This window comes from Barbus barbus (assembly GCF_936440315.1).
Source record: "Barbus barbus genome assembly, chromosome: 6".
NCBI lineage: Eukaryota > Metazoa > Chordata > Actinopteri > Cypriniformes > Cyprinidae > Barbus > Barbus barbus.
In genome coordinates this window covers 22,232,523-22,254,614 of record NC_136734.1, presented here as the reverse complement: position 1 = coordinate 22,254,614, position 22,092 = coordinate 22,232,523, and the positions used below count along the sequence as shown (strand labels likewise).

Sequence of the window (22,092 nt, the reverse complement as noted above, 5' to 3'; positions counted from 1 at the left end):
GCTAGTTAGGAAAAGAAAATGTGAAAATCATGTACTCGCACCTTCAAAATCATTCATGCTCACAGATTTGACTGCATGGAGTTATCTCATATTTCCCCAAATTACTGATCCCACAGTTGACTTTTGAAAACAACCTGGTCTCATAAAAATACGCACCTCTGTGCACTTTCTGTGCGACACCGTTTTACGTACCTTACTGCACGTTTTGCCACAGTTTCAAAGAGAAATGTCCACTGAGTGGTTAAATACGTGAACCCTGGCACGTTTTTATTATGTTGATATAGGTACGTATTGCCGTGTTTTTATTATGTTGATATAGGTACGTATTGCCGTGTTTTTATTATGTTGCTACTGGTACGTATTGCGGCGGTTCAGAATTCAAATATCCGGGGCCTGTCCCTAAAAGTTAATGCTCTGTCATGTTGGAAATATGCCCTACACCAAACCCAACCCTAAACCTATCCGATAGTGTTAACAAATGCACAACTGGTATAAAAACGTATTTGTTGATGCAACCGTGCCATTTCAACTTCCTTTCTCCTACAGTCTCATCACTCATCTGTTACACTGTGTTTTAATCTTAATAATCTGAATGGTGTGGTTCCCATAGACACACTTGCATACAATGGATTCAAAACCAGTGAGCAATTGTTGTCCTCAGCCAGATTTAAATGAACTGGTTAACCCTGCATTTGTGGAATGTTAGATATACTGCTTCTCTGGAAGGGTGTCAAAGCCTGAACTGGAGGTCAAAGAAGCAGGCAGGATGGTGTCAGTGGAGTCACTACGGTTATCTCTGGTCACCCTCCCCTAAATCACAAAACAATATCCCTCACAGTACAAGCTGCTGTAATTTAGCTGAGGACACTAATTTGGCTGACCTTTGCTTCACCCCTTAGTTCTTGAAAGGGATACTTCAAAGGCTTTGAGTTCAATTCTTTAAAATATATATTTTTGAAAATATATTCTTCTGCAATCTTAGCAATTTGTGTATACAGATTTTAGAGATGATAAAAAAAGATTACAAAAACATGACAAGAGTCATGCATAATTTATTTAAATGACACATTTATTATATACAGAAATCACAATGTTTATTTTGGGCTAGAATGCAGATTTATGTCTTGCCAATGGGTTTATTCTTTTCTACAGCTCTAGGCCTTATTCTCCCGAGTCCACCCTTAAGAAAACCTCTTAATTACCCTTAATTGCTTCACAGCCACACAAACAGGACATTCCTGCATGTGTGAGTTGTATGACAGACGCGACCAGACAGAGACAATGAACACAGCTTCACAAGTACTTGTCAACGTAAGGACAAAGTTACTGTAGAAACACTGTATGTACTGTTTATTTGTAAAGGTCACTAGTGCTAATATTACTGTTTATAGTATTAAAACAGTTTTGATTATTCTCAGTACAAAAATAATAATCTGTATGAGATTTAAACATTTAAATTGCATTAGACATGTACAACAGCTCCAAGTGGTAAAGGCATGGTGTAACTCTGCATTTATGGTTTTCAGTGTATGGCTTTCTTTCTTTTAAATTATGTAATATACTTTATGGCCATTTTTATTTCTTTTGTCCCACTAGCAAAATTCAGAATGTGAGCTTTCTTTGGTGTGGGTCCAACAAAAGCTTTCTTTGGTGTTGATCCAAAATAGCACTACTATATATAATTAAAGAATTATTATAATTTTGACATTTTAAAATACATAAATGTATTAAACTATGTGAACCACATGTGAAATGCAGTGGCACATAGGCATTTTTAATCTAAAGCAGGCTCAATGCAACTCCAGCTCAGCTGGGTCTCTACTCAGGATCTCCGTTTATAATAACCCTGACCTATAGTGTAATTATATTGTAGTGAAATTTAAAGTTTGGTATGGGGGCTTCTGGTAAATTGAGGCCTTTCATACCAAGAACGTAATGATAAAAAAAATAAATCACTCTAACTCTCGCAAAATCCACAGACCAACTATAACATAGTACTGTTGGAATCAATTTCAAAATGTGTTATCAGCCAATGAATGATAAAAACATTGACAGCCACTCAAAATACATCAGACTTTACATTCAACATAACGTTATATCTGTTGGTGTGGATGATAATATAGTTATCATTGAAGCTATAGTTTTCATTCTTGGTGTGAATGGGCCTTTACTCCTAAAGATTCGAGAACTCAGGGCCCAGTATATGTTTTTAAGATTGAATATATGCCAGTGTATATGATAGAAGTCAAAGGTCACTTTTTAATATATGCTATCCTGTATCTACAGAAGTAAATGCATTTACTGTTGTATATATGGCTTGTCTGTTTAATGTTTAATGGGAATATGAAAAAGAAGCTGTTTTGTCATTAAAGGGCTCGGTCACCCAAAAATGAAAATCTGTCATCATTTATTTATTTATTATTGTTCCAAACTCATAAGACTTTGGTTCATCTTCGAAATACAAATTACAATATTTTTAATGAAACTCGAGAGTGTTACAAGGTGAACGAGACGCGAGACATGCGGATCCATATGCAAGACTTTATTTACAAAGGCGAGGTGAAGAAACAGGCAAGGGTCAGATAACACAGGTAAATTACAGACAAGGAAAATAATATTCCTAGCGCTAGCGTGGATCTACGATCGACGAACAATATCCGCAGGCTTGACATGAGGGGTAATCCAAATAACACGAGCAATAGTCCAGGCGAGGTGCAAACACAGTCCGAAACAGCAGGCAAAGGGTTAATCTAAGATACATAGGCAGAAGATCAGGAAACAGACAACAAGGCAACACGAAATGACTAGACTTAGACTAGAACTGGACCTGGAAACTAGGACTGGAAACTTGTAATGGCTCCGTAGTGTAGCTATTGTTAGAAGGGTGATATACGCTAAACAATACTCAGCGATCTGAAAGAGGAAGTCGAAGGCTTATAAAGCGTGTCTGATGGGATTCAGCTGTGTGTGTAATCAGTGCAATGGATGATGGGAAATCCAGTCCAGGGTATAGTGTAACTGTCTGTGTAATATGAGAGTCCATGTGGTGAACGGGTGACCTCTGGTGGTGAGTGAACGGAAGTTCATAGACCAGATTCGTGACAGAGATTTTTTGTCGTGATTTTGCCAAGCAAAACCAACATCTTTTGTTGATCTTGGAAAAACATCACTGTCCAAAAACTGATCCATGAACATGTTGTAATTGGTGAAATCACGTTCACCATTTTGGTCCCTCCACTGAAAGTCCAGGTAACCAAAACTTAAAAGATCCAAAAAGGTTATAAACGCAGTGTAAACACTAATCCAAATTTAAGCTTTTCTTTACATATAAACGCACATATATACAGTAGATCACATCACATTTGATAACAACTAACACTAACTCTCAGTCTGGCCTTTATTTACGCTTGATGTCCTAACAACTTCAGTGATTTAAATCTGTTACAGCTACACATACTTTTTTTGATGTAGTTCCTGCTTTCCAAAGACAGGATGGTGCAAACCAACGCTATTCCTCTCCATCTCCCAGCTCTACTGCCTTTAATGAGCTTAGGAAATGGTGAATGGAGCTAAGAGAGCATTACTGACAGACCTGTTCACAATATAGAGCCAAATCTGACACGACTGCCACACTCTGTGAACCTTGAGGAGAATATTTAATAGTTAGACAGTATCAACATAGACATGGTTTGTAATTATAGGAGTTGCATTATTGTGTTTGTATTTATGCCTTGTACAGTTTGTTTTTCCAAAGACCATGTTTCCCCAACATAAGTCCTGTGATTATGTAGCATGTCTGGACACAGACTGGTGACGGTTATCGGGGAAAGTGACAAAACACTTGTTGCTTGCTGTAACATGCATCTTGTGACTCGTTATACACATAACTGTTTTACATAATCACAACTGTAGCTTGTAAGAAGGTCAGTGGTGGTTGCAATGAAGGTTCTCATTTCAAAAAGAGAATATGGTTCTTTGTGTCTTGGAAATAATGGCAAACTGGGGGGGGGGGGGGTTGCCAGGGTAAAACCTAAAAGCTACTTAGATAATTATACCATTTCAATTTTTACACAATATAATCAACAACTTATTATTCTGATCCAATATAGCTCTTCTCGTAGACATGGTTCCTTTGTATCCCTGTAATATGAAATGAGTCTGGAAAGTCTGGAATTACTTGGAAAGTCTGTAATATTTTTAATGTAGGTAGCAGTGCTTTTGGCAAATGTGCTAGTGATTTTAAGTGATTGGGTACGTCAACTTTAGGTGATAAGCAAACGTCCAGTTTGAGCTGTCAGAGAGGACTGTAGAGTTTCTTTCTGAGTTGCAACTGGGCGACCATGTCCAATCATTTGGTGTAGAGTGAGTAATGGTTAAAGCACTGACCCATGTGGTGAGGCTATGGGTGAGGTGTGTGAGCTTTTCCAGCTGATCATAAGATCTGCTATCTTGGAAGGAAATAAGCCAGAAAAGCTATGACCTGGAAAGGCACATCTTGGCCAGAGATATTAACTGTTTGTGGTAAAGGTCTCATGAAGTGCTATCTGTAAAAACTGTGATAATTATCCACACTCTCAAAAAAACTAACAAAAAAACTAACAAAAAAAGTTAGTTAGAAAAGCTTTTATTGATATTACTGTTGCAGTAGCCTTTCAAATAGTACACCTTTCTACATTATTTACTCCAAAAGGGTACATATTAGTACCTAAAATGTTTGAAACCCAAACTATCAGCATCTTCTGACTTAAAAATGAAGATGAACCTGATTATTATTTTTTTTTATATTTTTAATTACGTTTCTAAGATAATTCTGAAAACAATCTTACCATCTTAAATTACAATTATGTTGGGTAAACAATTGAACACAATAAAACCATATCAGAATATATCTTGACAAGTAATGAAGGTGGATATCTATCTATCTATCTATCTATCTATCTATCTATCTATCTATCTATCTATCTATCTATCTATCTATCTATCTATCTATCTATCTATCTATCTATCTATCTATCTATCTATCTATCTATCTATCTATCTATCTATTTAATCTAAAGTTCATTGATTACATTAAATTTAATCAATCTAAATTAAATAAATTATGTAGCATGTCTGGACCCTGGAGAGCCCCCCCCCCCCCAATTCGTGGCTTGTAATAAAGTGTTGAAGTAGAAATATATGATGACTTTGAGAAAGTGACTTGCCATTTAAGATTTATCCTTTTATTCGTCACTAGTAATTTTGTTGTTTATGATCACGTGATTGTGATTCGTTATGAAAATGAAGGCAATTTTAAGTTGTTACCTGGGATTTAAACCTAATTTTTTGTTTGTTTTTAGCAGGAGCCTCAATAATAAGACGGTTCAAAAGTTAAACTTGATCCAAAATAAATTCATAAACAATGATGTTATATTTGAGGCGTTATTGGTTACAACAACATTACATATTTAACTGCTATATATTATCAATTCATTTTATTATTACATTATCTTAAGTGTTCTGCACTTCGGAGTGAGTAGAGTGACGCTCCCTTATAAATGCAATTCGCTCCTATTTACATGTAAATGCTCTGTGCTTGCATTGTGTGTGTGTGTGTGTCCCAGTCCTTGTCTAGTCGGGGCACCTGTGACGTGTGCCCCAGTCACTTTCCCCGCACCTCCCTTTTGCTTGGTGTCCTGTCCACTCACTTTTTCGGGTGGGCAGTGAGCCCCTCCTCTAAGTGCCTGACGAAGTTATATAGGGTGTAAAATGGATTTGAATTTGCTGTTAGCGTTCACATTTTGTGTCCGGACCACAGCAAGCAACACACGCTCCAGGGAGATTGATCAAATTGAGGAGAAGGGAACACTTTCCCCCCCTCCTGATATAAGGACACGTATGAAGGTTTCATGTGGACTCATTGTGAACTGGGATTAAGTAACATTAATTTTCGTTTGGAATTATAACTTTCAGGAAAGGTACAGTATTTCATTCATTATTTTGTACTGTTTTCTGTATGTTATGACATCATCGTCATGATTCAGTGATTAATTGCAAAATGTACGAATGCATAATGTCACGAGATAAAATTACATTTAAATAAATCAGAAAATATTTTAAAATGCTATATAAATATATTTCATATTTATATAAAAATATCAATAATATATAAAAATATTTGAATCGCCGTCTTATTATTATCAAAATGTATTGTCTGTTGTCCTATTATTCTTTTATAGTATTTTTACAATATGGAGTAGCCAAAATACTATTCAACAATATTTTAACCTGAGTCACATGGAAGTATTGAATGTTCCCACGACCTCACTCAGTACAGAAGTAGAATTATCCACAGAGAACCAGTGAATTGATAAAGTAGTGCCAAAGACTCGTTAACAATCTTCACATCTCTGATGCTGACTTTACATCATTGGGCGTCACTTGTAATAGGTTCCAGCTCCGTTTAGTGCATCTAGGGCAAGACAGTTCTGAATATCTATCTATTCACAGATAATAATTGACAATTAAACATTAACTGTAGACTGGGGAATCTAAATATTACAGAGTGATGATGAACTTCCAATAGAAGTACAGGAGAGAAATAGCCTAGAGTGCGCGCGTGGACATTTGTAGCGCGCGCGTGAATGAAAAGTGAAGATGTGAGATCTCAGACGACTTCTTGGATAGTAATGAGAATTTTTTGGAAACGTTTCTAAGTAAATACAGTTTAGCCTAGTAAGGACTGTTTTGAAACGACGTGTCCGTTGTTTTATCATTTTATTTTTTTATGAAAATAATTTGTTTTTTTGAGATATAGATTGTTGCAGTGTTCGTGCACTGTAGCTTTTTTCGTACTGTATGAGGCACGGAATTAACAATGGAAAACGTACAACTGCATGAAATAATACGAAGAAAGAAACAAATAAATCTTAATTTTCACGTAGGCCTACATGTAACGTACTTTTGACCTGTCACAGTAGCGAAAGACCGCACATAAATTTTAGGCTACTTTACGTCGCTTTTTATTCTCATATGGTCAGTGGGAAGTCTCGTGAGCCCCAGTTTTGTAGTGTGGCGGTGGCAAAAGTTTGTGCCTCACCCCCCGCAGGGGATTATAGCAACTGAATACTCAATTCCGCCACCCACCCTCTGAGAGGAAACACTTTGTATGACCACCACATCGCCTCAGTCAGATGAGTAAAGCCGTTCAGCAGTCTTAATAGCTAGCAAATGTGATTCAGCTCCGTATACAGCTACATTTAAGTGACTTGACAAATCAATAATTCAACGATTCTTCTTTTCCCTTCCTAGACAGGAAGATGATGCTAAATATAAAACACATATTGTGGTTGATCTGCATATACCAAACAGCGGCTGAAACTGGTAAGCTTTTTATTTATTTATTTTTTAACATATATATTAAAGTGTTGCCTGGTAATACATCTCTACAGGTTCAAGAGTTTCTGAATGTAAGGGTGGAAATTTGATTTATTAATGTAAGACTGGTGTTTGCATGAGTCTAAGCTACATATCCATGTGAATTTATACATGTTTTTCTGTTCCGTGCTCTTTTTCTGATATCATTTCATAGAACAAAAATCAATTTATTTGTAAAATTAACGTCAATGCTTCCCCTAAACCGATCAAACTGTAGTGAAGACCTTAATCTCTCATTCCCACAAACTATTGTCCCTCAGCTGCCTCTAATGGTTTACTTCCAGGCACCTATACCTTTTAATTAGGATCTTCTTGTAGTCTGGTGCAAACAGATGGCTTGACTTCATCTCTCCGAGAGGCCATGCTCTCACACGGTGGTGTGCTACCCTGAGGGGTAATCCCACCTGTCCAAAGCATTTCTCACATTGTTGGTCTGAGTATATGGTGATTTTCTGTTATGATCCTTTCAACGTCTCCCCTCCAAGGTTATCTGTCCTTCTACAGGAAAGTAGTTTCTGGTTTGCTCACCCGTAGGCTTCACAGAGGCAGTAAAATAATTCTTAGCTCAATTATCATAAACACAGTATGGCATGATTTCCTGTGCTTTGCGGTGGATGCAGCTGTGTGTATAACATCTCATGCCTTTCATTTTTTCAGGCTCTAGCACGTTATTGGTGATGCGTCCTGTCAGTGGCTTGTTGTCTGGGAAAGTGACCCTTCCGTGTTACTTCTCCATCATCCCCACTGTTGGACCTAGAAACAGAAATGCCTCAGGAACAGATTACCTGCGCATCAAATGGACCAAAATTGAGGGCGGTGTCGAGTCGACTGTTCTTGTATCCCAAAACGGCGTCATTAAGATCGGTTCGGGGTACAGAAGCCGTGTATCTGTGCAGAGTCACCCGGAAGACATTGGGGATGCTTCTCTAACTATGGTGAAGCTCCGGGCTAGTGATGCTGGAGCATACCGCTGCGAAGTGATGTTTGGGATTGAAGACACACAAGACACAGTCAGTTTGAATGTTGAGGGTGAGATTTTTTTAAACACATTATCTGTATCCTATTCTCTCAAATTTGTCTTGTCTTTTTAGAGAAGCCATTGTTGTATCTGAAGCACATGTGTTGTCAATATGGTAAATTCCTTAACGCTAATTGATCTATGACAGTCATAACCCAAGTAAATTATAGATAAATGAAAGTTCAGTCTGTTAAGTGGAACTGTTTATGGGAGAAAACCCGCAAGCGCAGATTATCTAAATTGTTGAGGGATTTTAAGGTTGTTTTGGACTCTCCCAGATTACAGTTACAGAGTAAAAAGTCAAATGCACCCCAATAAACTTTGCCTCTCGTAATGTATTCCCTCTGCTTGGATATACTGTGATGCTGGGACATCTTGTATGGGCTGATTTATGCTCAGGCCATGTGAAAGGATGGGATGGGTCAACCCTGAACTGCTTTGGCTCTAGAATTGCAGCACCACCCTGCTCTCAGCAAAGACACACTGCCATTTTAATTAGATCCATTACTCATTTAATTTGAATTTGTTTCAAAGCGACAATTATTGGGGTGGATGGAATGTCCCCTCATTCATACAAATGTCCCAACACTGCTTGCTTTATTAATTTGTTTATAAGCAACTTACAGACATCATCAAGAATAAAGCAGTTTTTATTAGGCTTCATATTTATTGTGGTCATTGACAACAATAATGATGGTAATACAATATGCCCCCATTTAATGAAAATGTTAATGGATGAAATGGACTTTGCTACAACATGTTCATTTTTGTTTGTTTTATTTGTTCTTTTGAACAGGCGTGGTATTTCACTACAGGTCAAAGGTCAGCAGATACATTCTGAACTATGCACAAGCTGTGCAGACCTGCAGCAGTGTTGGAGCCACCATTGCTACAGCAGAACAGCTGAGAGCTGCTTATGAGGATGGATTTGACCAGTGTGATGCTGGGTGGCTAGCAGATCAAACAGTGAGGTTAGAAGCAACACACACACACACACACACATACGCAGTCTGTATTTCGTAATCCTCTACTGGCAGACTCAGTAATAAGTTTTAAACAACATGTCAACATGTTGATATAAAAATGAAATTGCAAAGGCTGTACTACTTTTTTAGTCATGAGAAACTTTTCTGTCAATGTGGATTGTTTCTGTCTGTAGATATCCAATCACTAGACCAAGGCCCGGCTGCTATGGAAATCTGCCTGGAAAACCTGGTGTCAGGTCGTATGGCAAACGCAAGCCCACAGAGACCTTCGACGTGTACTGCTATGTGGATAAGATTGAGGGTACAGATTTTACTATTTATGTTATTTCTTACAACTTCACTCATTTTAAAAAAAGAAACACATTGACATTGCCAGCAGTTCTGTGGTAATGTGAAAGAGCAGTAGTTTATCTATTATATTTGCTCTATGCAGACATATTTAATGTGGTTTTAAACTGCGGTTATGACCAAAAATGAGTATCAACCATTTGGCAGTGAACATCGGTGGTATTAATCACTGAAGTGGAAGCTTTCAATATTTTAGCTGCCACAAAAGAGGTTCAATTCTTTTTTTTTTTTTTTTTTTTTTAATAAAGCTGTTTCTTTTCAATTCCAATTTCAATGTGAACTTTAAAACCTTGTTTTGATGTATATACATTCGCTAATCAGAGCATGACAAAAATCACAAAAGTGACATACTTTTATTTAAAGTAGCATTTTCAGTTACTAATAATGATGAGAAAATATTGATTGTAGAAAATTTTATTTCTTAAGGTCCTTGCACACTGAGTCCCAAATTATTGCATGTTAAAAAATAAACAACCTCACGTGTCAGTCACACTACCTCCAAAATTTTTGGTAGTCATAAAATTTAAATTTGATTTGTCGATTTTCTGCCTTTTCACATACATAGCAAGCATTTTGATAAAAATGAAAAAAAACAAAAACGTAAAAACGCATACGAAAATTTCGGATTCAGTGTCCAAGGACCTTTACATATCCCAAGATGACCCCAACAAGTTTTCTCATATCTTGTCAGTATACTTGGTTTTCTTAACATATGCTAAGTCAATGATGTGAAATGGAAAATGGATTTGTGAAATTAACAGCCTGTTGTATGTTGTGGTGTTTAATATGTCTCATTCCCTCACGAAAGAAGATCTGGGTCTTTACTGTTCTGCTGTAAATTACTTAGACGTCATAAAAACCTCAGTTCTAGCTTTTGACAGCTACACCCAAGGCTGGGCGAAAACAACTCCCCCTCATTTTTATTTTCATTTGATTCACCACAGCGTTTGCAAATGGAAAACAATTCTGTTTGAAAACTGTTTAATGAATTTGCATTTGTCATATTATTAGGGTATTCCTCCTCCACTCAGAGCCAATAAGAGAGTTTTGATTCATTGCCTGGCAGTTTGAAAATACTTGTTAGCAAGACTTTAATGATTATGATTATACTCTTAATGACAACTTAATGTTTTATGACAACTCAAAATGCGGCTAATATCAGATATAATAATACAAAATGTTTCTTGTGTGTTTTTTTTTTTTTACTTCAGGTAAAGTTTTCTTTGCACCCACACTGCGTAAGATGACCTTTGAAGAGGCCAAGGCTGAGTGTGAAAGCATGAATGCAGAGCTGGCCTCAACTGGCCAACTCCACGCTGCCTGGAGACAGGGTCTGGACCGCTGTGATTATGGATGGCTGTCTGATGGCAGCGTTCGCCACCCTGTTTCCATACCCAGAAGTCAGTGTGGTGGTGGTCTGCTGGGTGTCCGCACCATGTACCGCTACCGAAACCAAACAGGCTTCCCAGATCCCAATATGAGGCTAGGAGCATACTGTTTCAAAGGTAAAGACTTTACACTAAGCTCATGAATCGTTTATGGCGTAATAAACGAACACCTGAGTTGTTGCGACGCTAGCCACTTTACCAGCTGCTTTGACGTCATTTCTCTCAGTATATGTATTATGAAGCGCTCAGCCCATTAAACACATAAACATGTGCTCAAGACTTACTTTGAATGCCTCTGAAGGGCAGTAAATGAAAGCAGAATATTAGTTAAAGTGCACCACTTTTTGTAATTGAGGTTCTTTTAAGTTGAGACGCCTGGTATGGAAAAGTTTACATGAGAGTTGCTCATTCTCTAGTGATTCACTGACCTCACTCTACTGCATTCTGGGTTGCCGCCCGTTTCTAAGGCAATCAAACTGGGCTTGGTTAACAACAGGGTTTAAACATCCAGAGGTCCGTTTTGCCACTGTAGTGCTCCGTGGCTAAAATGACAGATGCTTGTCAGACTTTGCCTTGTGGTGTTGTAGGTACTCAGACTTCAGAAAGACTTGATTTTCCCATCAGCTTGGATGACCTCATAAGAACAATATTATGCAACAAGGGGGACCAGTCTCAAAAGATAAACAGTGCACTGAGACACTTCAAAGTCCCTTTAAAACTAGTTAGTCTGTGGGCATTTTGGTAACACCTTTGAGCAGATACTGGTAATAGGCTGGTTATTGATATCATAATGGCAACGGCTGATATTAAGGATATTTTGTTTTAATTTAGCAGCCAATATTGAAAATTGCGCTAATTTCACATTTTACATTCTGTTTACTTTTGGTGTTATCTAAAGCTCACCTAGAATTAATCTTCGAAAACACAAATTATTTAATAACACTGTTAAATTTTATTAATTAAAATCCAATTTTAGTATTGTACAGTACAATGTTGTTACTCCTAATTTCACTTCTAGCATTTAAATGCCTGATTTTAGTTTGTAGCGTTTTAATTTTCTTATCAGCTAACTGCATTTTTCAGGGAGGTCTACTTAATGCATATATGATTGATGTCTTTTAACTGAAAGGTGAGAATTCCTTCTCTAGAGTTGCCATATTGAGATTTATGTTTTCTCCCATTAATTTTATCTGAATTATAATGAATTAATTTTTATTTGCCTTTTCTTTCCTTTATGTTTCTGCATAAATCTTTTGTTGCGTAACATAGCCTTTTCATTACTTAGGAGCACAGCATAGGCCTAAAACCATCAACAAAGATTAAAAACTACTTAGTTGTTACCTATTACTTTTTCTTTTTCTGCCTCTTTCCGCTGTCAGACTCTCCATCCTGTCGTTTGCACCAGCGCTTATCTGAACAGACATGAGGATAAAGGAGAATGCTACTTCCCGAGAGCTAAAATCAGTGGGTCTTGCTAATCCCTGACCTGGGGGTGGTTATCTTTTCAACTGAGGCTAATTTAGACAACCTGCCCCATGCTAGGCAGGGCACTCACCCAGAATGACAGCCACTGACTGCTGTGATAAGTAATGGACCTGGGGTTAACCCTAAACCTCGACACTATGACCTTGTTGCTTGTTTGGTCTGTTTCAACTCTGTCAAGCCTCTCTGATCCATGTGGCATTGAGTGTGTTCAAGTGTCTTCTCTTCTGTGGTGGGTTTGGTTCTCATGTTCGTCTGACCTGTGATGACTATGAATGTTTGATATCGTGACAGAGCTGCATAAAAAGGGGGGTTTTGCCCCTCTCCACACCTTTCTACATTATAACATCCCACAAAACCATCAGACAATGCATCACGTGGCTGATGGACATTTTTTTTAAGGGAAAAAGTACCTCATGGCTGACATCAGACTGAATAGAGAGAGCTGTTCCAGCTGTTCTCTGTTGATAATAGAGAACAGCTGGAGACTTGGTTGCTGGCCTGTTATATTTGAAGATGACGCCATTTTTTGGTGAATACAGGGTAATTAAAGCCATTTAGAGCATGTAAGCTGTTCGTGTGAATGAAATTCAAATTGCAAAACAATTGTTAGGTTGTTGAACCATTCTGACACCATTCAGTTAAAATAAATCCACAGAATAGTTCAAAGCCAAGTTAATGTGAGTTAATCTGATGTGCTATTCACGCCAACCTTTACATATTTAAAATCAAGCACTGCATACAATGAAATGTAGAAAGAGCTGTCTATACCTAGAAAGTTGTGTAAAAATGACCATACCCTTATATGGAGTGACCATATCCTTTTATGGAGTTGAAGTGAAAATCACTTTCAGATTGCAACAATTTGAAAAGCATTATCACCTAAGTATGTTTCAACATTTGTTAGAAATATAGGACTCTCTGGGACTCTGAGAACGGTATGATTAAATCATCGTCTTGTTTCAGCAATACTGGGTACTATGTAGGTCAATACTATGAGGTTTTATAATAATTTTATTATAATAATCATACAATCAAACATAATTTCCCAAGAGATGGACTGACAGTTGGAAGCTTGTGTGAAAATGAAAAGATCCCATAACAGAGATTTATTTAGAGATCATTGTATTTTTTTTTTATTTGTATTTGTCCAAATTTGTACATTTAATTCTGGACATCGAACCAAGACAACCATTTGACAAAAAGAAAATGTCATAATATTTTAATACTACTATTATTCTTAAAGTCAATAATGATATATATATATATATATACATATGTATATATATATATATATATATATATATATATATATATATATATATATATAAACACTTGGGGATAAAACGTTTTAATGTTTTTGACATTACAGTCTTATGCTGTAGTACAGTAAAAACAGCAATATTGTACAATCTTATTGCAATTTAAAAGAACTAACCGACCGTAAAGTTTTGAACAGTCGTGTACATTTATATTTATTTAACAAAAAAAAAATTGTACTTATATGTATTATTTAAATATATCATTTGCATATAATTATAGGATATACTATTTTGTTTGCTTTTTCCTTTTAACTAAAGTAATAGCTACTTTAATAATTGTGCTTTTATAGTTAGTAGTATAAGTGCTTTTTATGTTTCTGTAACCAAGAAGTTGCAATCTGATCACTTATGATTATTTTTGTATTATTTATTATAAATTTTTGTTCTATTTCAGTATGGATCAAATGCATTCTTTTGTCTATAATACAAAATACTCTGTAAACACTGTGATTTTATTTATTTATTTTTTACTCTAGGTTTTAAGCTTTTATTCAACCAGTCCTCCTGGGTGGATGTCACAGTTCAGAGTGGTACCACTATGGAGCCCACCACTGCATTCTTCAGCACAGAGATCACCACAGGCCAGACTCTCGCTCCTGAGACCAGTCCCTCTCATGCGTCACAGGCCACCTCTGATGATGACCTTTCTCCAACAGACGCCCCTTCTATGTTTTCGACAAGCATGGCACCACCAAAGACAAGCCACTTCCCTGACAGACTAGAATCTGTCATCACACCTTTTGTTGCAGCAGTCAGTGTGCAATCTGAGGAAGGCTTTCCCACAACAAAACTTCCAGATTTTGATATTAGTGATTTTGGTACTGAGAAGGCTGGTAATGAAGCAAATGTTCGTGGAGATGTGATCCGTGGAGAACTTACTACTGCAGTACCCACAGCCTCAGAGGAACCAATGGAGGAGATAGAGGACAAGAGCATCATTGAGGTGAAGACTGTTCTACCTGATATTTTACTCTCAGACTATCTAAGCACAAAACCGATGTTCGCAGTTGGGAAAGCAGAGGAATCTATACTGGTTGGGGTTACAGCAGACAGCGTTTTAGAATCAGAGGCCACTGTACTAACATTAGTAAACACTGAAGAATCTGGAAACAAAACTGAATCGTCCTCACTTAGTGAATCCATCACAAAATTTCCAGCACAGATTCTGACTCACACAGCTAGTGAGACCAGTGCTGGTAAAGGCGAGGCTGAATTACACACTTCCACACAGTCATCTTTTACACTGGCTACAGAGGCTACTTTTTTTGAGAGTGCCAAGTCTACTGTGTTTTCTGAGTATGAAGATGAGACTGGCATTGGTGTTGTTATGGCGGACCCCCAACCTATGTCTACACAAAGATTCACCAGCCCAGAACCTGAACCTTCAGAGACCTCTAGTGGAGTTACCATCACTGGTTCTACAGTTACACCCACTGTTTTTATACAAAGCTCACAAACTGGAGAATCTACAGGAACTTCAGGAACCTCCAAATCAACACAAAAGATGTCTCAAACATTCACCAGCTATTCAGAAAGCGAAACTGTTGAACTGGCTGACCGTGTTACGAAGTCACTGGGTTTGACCACATCTAGTTCAGCCACAGTTGCTGTAGCAGCAGCGATAGCAACACCTTCACTTACTGACCATGAAACATCACATGAAGAAGTTACTTCAGGCCCTTCGGAAGCACCCAGGGAGACGGACATCACCACTGATTTTGATCACTCATCAGGTATTAATTCTCTGCTTTTCATTCGTTATCAGTAACAGATTGAATATATAATGATGATTTGAAGCGTTTATGTTTTTATATATATATTACTGAAACATTAAGATAACTAACAAAGGTTCTGCTTGGCTAACCTTTTGTTCAGAGATTTCAAGCTGCTAAATTCATGATAAATCATGGTTCATTGTTTTTAAATTATTATGGTGCATTTTTTTCAACACAAAGAATAATTGACATATTTTACCACTATACAGTAATTGTTATTAAATGCCACAAAACGGCTAAAGGTCTGTTCATACCAAGAATAACATCTTTAAAGATAACAATAACTTTATTAGTGTCCACGTCACTGGTCAATATCATTGTCTATTATACTGCAGTTATGTTGGCTGCCACTTTAAAAGCTCAAGCTCTTTGAAGTCAGGTAGACTGGTTGTCCATCTTTTAGTCATCCATCTGTTGGAAAAAAATTAAGTATGTCCCAATGATGGGAAAGATTGGAAAGTATGTTCCAGTGATGTTGTTACTTTGTGTTGCATGGACTCCCCAAAGAATTAGAATGCTTATTAAAACTATTGCTGCAGTTATTGTTATAATTATCATTCTAGCCGTGAACAGCCCTTAGCAGTGCTGTCCAGGGTCCTGAAAAGAATGGTTGTATACATTTAAAATGTACTTAGAAAGGCATTTAGCAGTACTCATGATCTCTATTTCAGTCAATCTCTGAGAATCTCTGTCACTTTCTAGACACTTTCAAAAACCTTTGTGTTCTAACTCATTCTGAAAATGCTTTCACATCCTGAAAACAAAACTGCCTGCCCTATTTGCTGATTTTACAGAGTGTATTGAAAGCCTTGTCAAATTTTGGATGGATACGACAGTACCGTACAGCAGAGAGTTAGCCTTGTGTTCTTTGTATTGCCTTTAGCGATCCTTTTTAATGGTGACAGGCGAACTCTGATTCTCTGATCTCTGATCCTGTGAGAATGAAAGATGCTTCCTTGATGGGTCAGACTGGTCCACTTTGTGTTCAGTAGGACTTCACTACTGAGTAATTTTGAAGATCCAGGCATTTACCTACACTACACCACAGGTGCAGCATTAGCTGGCAGGTCTGATCTATTAATGACATTTTTTTTATTGCCTGAATCTGGCAAAGATGTTTCAACACAAATGATGTGGATCCATTTAATTTAGAGAGCTGTTTATTAGAGGATGCCCTAACAAGTCTGTTCTCCCAGTGATTTTTGTCAGTGACCACAGGCTTGGCAAAATGAGGCTTTGGATGCATTACCAGTGTAAACACAGAGGTCTGTTAAATGCATTGACATCTGGACGCTACAATATGGTTAATATCATCTCTACAGCAGAGTCTCCTCTGTATAGAGATGGCTGAGAAAGTTGTATTGAAGAGAACACGAGTGTTGCATTCTTATGTTGGCCTGCTTGGTTGGTTGTAAGAAATAAGTGTAAGGCCAATGGAAAGCAAGTATGTAAAAATGAAATATTACGTATTTCATGTCAAAACATTGTGACACAAAGATTAAACTAATGAGTTCAGGACATTACCCAGGTTGCTTAGGCCAGTGAGGTAATGACTTAGAGACAAAAGCACATTTGTGCCTGCCGCCAGCCCTCTGCACTGCTCTCCATATTGAGCCTGCTCCAGCTTGTTTTTACCAGATGCATAAAATGATGCTTTGGGTTTGGCCATTCCCCTGTGTCTGAAAGTTGGACTATAGGCAATTGAATGAGAATGAGTGCAGGAGAGTTTTTTTTTTCTGTGTTATGTCTGTCCAGACTTCTGTTGGCTTAACCAGGTGTCTGCACACATTAACCTTTGTCCTTGCAGGTGTTCCCAACATCAGCTACTAATCTGGACAAGTTCAGAAATGTTGTTCTTCATCTGACCTTGAAACACATATCAGTAGCTGTGTGGGATGTTATGACTAATTTTGCTTTAAGATGAAATGGTAGATCTGATAGATACTGTATGTAGTGCTTTAGTTTGTGGCAGCCGGTGATGAAGAAACCAAATGTCTGTCTTTCACAACAAGGACATTTAGTGGAGAGGATCAGTTTTTTTCTAGACTGTCACAACAAGGACATTTAGTGGAGAGGATCAGTTGTTGTGAAGTGTGTAAATATGTATGCAATGAAAGGCCCAGTTGTCTTGTTGCTTGTAATAATCCAGTATAAAACTGGAAAAGTAGTTTACAAAAAAATATTTTCCAATTATTTTTGTCTTCACTGACAAGACTTTTAATATGGAAAAAATAAAATAAAATAAATAAATGCAGCCTTTGCTTTTTAATTGTATGAGTCCAGTAATGTGCATATGCATTGAAAAAAAAATTTGCATGTTTGAACTTTTGTCATTTTGTCACATTTTTGTGAAATCTTCAAATGTGTGATTTGGTCACTGTTCCACTGTAATTCAGGATCGCGCACCACTGAGAAATTAAGAATGTCTTTGAAATTCTTATTCAGTTCCTGAATTTTAACTGAATTTAAAGCAAATTTGTAAACAGGATACTGAGTTGACATTCATGTTTCAATGTAATGAAGTATAATTATAATTAACTGAAATTGAAAGAAATTCATATGTCTATATAACTAGAACTGAATGTTGGTTCAACAAAGCCTTGCTTGAAAGATAAAAAAGTTAATGTTTGAAAAAAGTTTTGTGATTGAAGATGATAAATTACCCGTGTTGAATTTCAGTTAAACTTCAATTTCAACTTCAAATGAAAATTCTGCTGATATTCATGAATTGACAGAAACACGATTCTTCATTTCTGAATTTTGGACAACCATGCTACAGAATGCATTCAGACAGAAAAGAGGCAATGAATTCATTTTCTTTGCTTTTTTTCCTTTCCATTTTTCAACAGTTAATCAAAATCTGATGTCTTTTGGAGAGCCACATTCTCACACTCCCCAGTTGAGTGACTCCCCAGTCATCCCTGAGATACCTGATGATCTTCTTCCTGTTGATGGGGAGAATGTTGTAGCAAGTGGAGATTTCTTGTCTTCTCTAGCAGTTACCATGACCCCAACAGTCAGCTTCATAAATGACAAGTTTGAGGTGACACTTCAGCCTAAAATTGTGGCAGAAGAAGTTAGAGGAGATATGTTTGGAAGTGATTCTCTTGGAGTACACAATTTAAGTGAACAAGAAGAAGCAACATTTAAATTTGATAGTTCATTAGTGGAGGCTGGCAGAACTCCACTTGAATCACTGGTATCAGAATCCTCAATAGTGGCCTCCTTGTATTCCACAACCCTTCATCCAGACATTAATTATGGCCCAGGAGGAATAGTAGTAGAGTCCACTCCGCCATCAACTCCCATAGAAATTAGTGAAAAGGAAACACTCGTATCTGAAGGGACTATCATGCCAAGCATTTTAACCTCCACCACTGAAAAGCAGCCTTCTGAAAAAACAGTTCTCCCAATTAGATCAACAGATATTCCTTTGGATCATGATGACACTACTAAGTCATCTCTATCTTCTTCAGTGCACAGTACTGGCTCAGTAACAGAGGACAAAGTCAAAGATGACTCAATCAAAATGACAACACACGTAGTTGTTTCTGGCCTAGGACATAGTACAACAACTACAAGAAAAAAATACACAACATTTACATTTACACCATCATCAAGTGAGAATGTTAAAATGCAGAAAGAGGCAACTTCAGAATTCATGACGCCATCAACAAAGAATTTAGAAATGATAACAGCAAAACATAATCTTTCACCATCACATTTCTTACCGTACTCAGAGGCTTCAGGAGATGAAACTTTGTTTAGAACCACAACAATAAGTTCTGCATTGTATACAATAACTAAATCAGACCAAGAACTGAGCAAAACCACAAAAACAATATCAATGTCCGGCTCAACAGATGCTGAGATCACAAGAGATCAGACAACTGAGAGACATAGTAAAGAACCTGTTTCCACTCTTGACTCTACTGAAACTAGCACAGAACGTACAGTTATATCATTGAGCACTGGGGCTCTAGTTCTGACCGAAAGCACAGAAATAATCTCAGGGTCCAGCTCAGCAGATGTCGAGGCTACAGGTGAACAGACAACTGAGGCACATAGTAGAGAACCTGTTTCCTCTCTTGACTCCACTGTAACTAGTACGGTCAATACATTTACATCATTGCGCACTGGGGATTCGACAGGACAAACTGACACAAGTCAAGATATGTCACAAATAGCAACAACCACAGCTACTCCGATGGAGGACAAAGATCTGTCAGCAAAACCATCTGAATCCACCATCATTAATGTTACAGATACTCTTTTTTCCTCTGCTCAGACTGGACATTTAGATGAGACATTATCTCAAAGCACTGTAACAAGCACGATGATTACTGAAAAGACAACTGGCAAAGATGTGCTGTCACCGTCACATTTTACAGTAAAAGATGAAATGTCACTTTCAAGTTTTGCTTCAGTTATGCCATCAACAGAGTCTGAAGCTTCAGGAGATGAGACGTCTGACATGTTTAGCAAAGAATTTACAACAACAAGTTCTTCATTGTACAGCACAACCAAATCAGACAAAGAACTCGGCAAAACCACAGAAACTATCTCAGGGTCCAGCTCAACAGATGCTGATATCACAAGAGATGAGACGACTGAGGGACATAGTAGAGAACCCGTTTACTCTATTGGCTCTACTTCATCTAGCATAGTACATACATTTGAATCATTGAGCACTGGGGACTCAACGGCACGAACAGTCACAAGTCAAGATGTTACTTCACATACAGCAACAACCACAGAGACTGTGATGGAGGACAAAGATCTGTCAGCAAAACCATCTGAATCCACAATCATTAATGTTTCAGAGACTCTGTTCTCCTCTGCTCATACTGGACATTTAGATGAGAAATTATCTGAAAGCACTGTTAGGGTGATTTCAGAGAAGACAACTGCCAAAGATGTACCGTCATCAAGTTTTTCTGCAAGTTTGCCATCAACAGATTCTGAAGCTTCAGGAGATGAGTCCTCTGATATGTTTAGCAAAGAGTTCACAACGGCAGGTTCTTCACTTTTTACTTCAACCAAATCAGAGCATGAACTTATCAAAACATCATCTGACACGACAGAAACAATCTCAGTGTCCAGCTCAACAAATGCTGAAGCTACAAGAGGTCAGTCACCTGATGTGCTTAGTAAAGAACCTGTTTCCACTCTTTACTCTACTTTAACTAATACCATACGTGCATTTACATCATCAAGCACTGGGGAATCAACAGGACAAACAGTTACAAGTAAAGATGTTACATCACATACAGCAGCAACCACAGCTGCTTTAATGGAGGAGAAAGATCTGTCAGCAAAACCATCTGAATCCACAATCATTAATATCACAGATACTCTGTTTTCTTCTGCCCACACTACACATTTGGATGAAAAATTACCTGAAAACACTGTTACAATGATCTTGGAAAAGACAACTGTCAAAGATGTATCGTCATCAAGTTTTTCTTCAAGTTTGCCATCTACAGAGTCTGAAGCTTCAGGAGATGAGACCTCTGATATATTTAGCAAAGAGTTCACAACGACAAGTTCTTCACTTTATACTCCAACTGAATCAGACCATGAACTTACTAAAACATTATCTGACATGACAGAAACAATCTCAGTTTCAAGCTCAACTGATGCTGAAGCTACAAGAGATCACACAACTGAGACACATAGCAGAGAAACAGTTTCCTCCCTTGACTCTACTGTAACTAGTGCTGTACATACATTTTCACCACTGAGCACTGGGCGCTCAATAGGAGAAACCGTTACAAGTGATGTTACATCTCATGCAGCAACAACCACTGCTTCTCTAATGGAGGACAAAGATGTGTCAGCAAAACCATCTGAATCCACAATCATTAATGTTTCAGATAATCTGCTGTCCTCTGCTCAGACTGGACATTTAGATGAGAAATTATCTGAAAGCACTGTTACAATGATTTCAGAAAAGACAACTGCCAAATATGTGCTTTCTCCATCAAGTTTTTCATCAAGTTTGCCATCAACAGAGTCTGAAGCTTCAGGAGATGAGACCTCTGATATGTTTAGCAAAGAGTTCACAACAACAAGTTCTTCATTTTATACTCCATTCAAGTCAGACCAAGAATATACCAAAACACCATCTGACACAACAGGAACAATCTCAGTGTCCAGCTCAACAGATGCAGAAGCTACAAAAGATCAGAAAACTCTGACACATAGTAGAGAACCTGTTTCCTTTATTTCCTCTACTATAACTAGTGCTGTACATTCGTTTCCATCAATGAGCACTGGGGACTCTACAGGAGAAACATTTACAAGTAAAGATGTTACATCTCATGCAGCAACAACCACAACTTATCTAATGGAGGA

The 22,092-nt window shown here is 37.6% G+C and overlaps 1 protein-coding gene across 1 annotated transcript in view; it reads left to right on the top strand.

Annotated features, from left to right (window-relative positions):
• Nucleotides 1-8,093: 8,093 nt before the first annotated feature.
• The window catches only part of vcana (versican a), a gene marked incomplete at its 5' end in the record, with an annotated part of 39,192 nt that continues 25,193 nt past the window's right edge, over nt 8,094-22,092 (top strand). Inside the window, 4 exons of the mRNA XM_079419549.1 lie at nt 8,094-8,445; nt 9,231-9,405; nt 9,594-9,721; nt 10,980-11,273. Of these exons, the coding sequence (XP_079275675.1) occupies nt 8,094-8,445; nt 9,231-9,405; nt 9,594-9,721; nt 10,980-11,273 (949 nt within the window). The remainder of the gene's footprint in view (nt 8,446-9,230; nt 9,406-9,593; nt 9,722-10,979; nt 11,274-22,092) is intronic.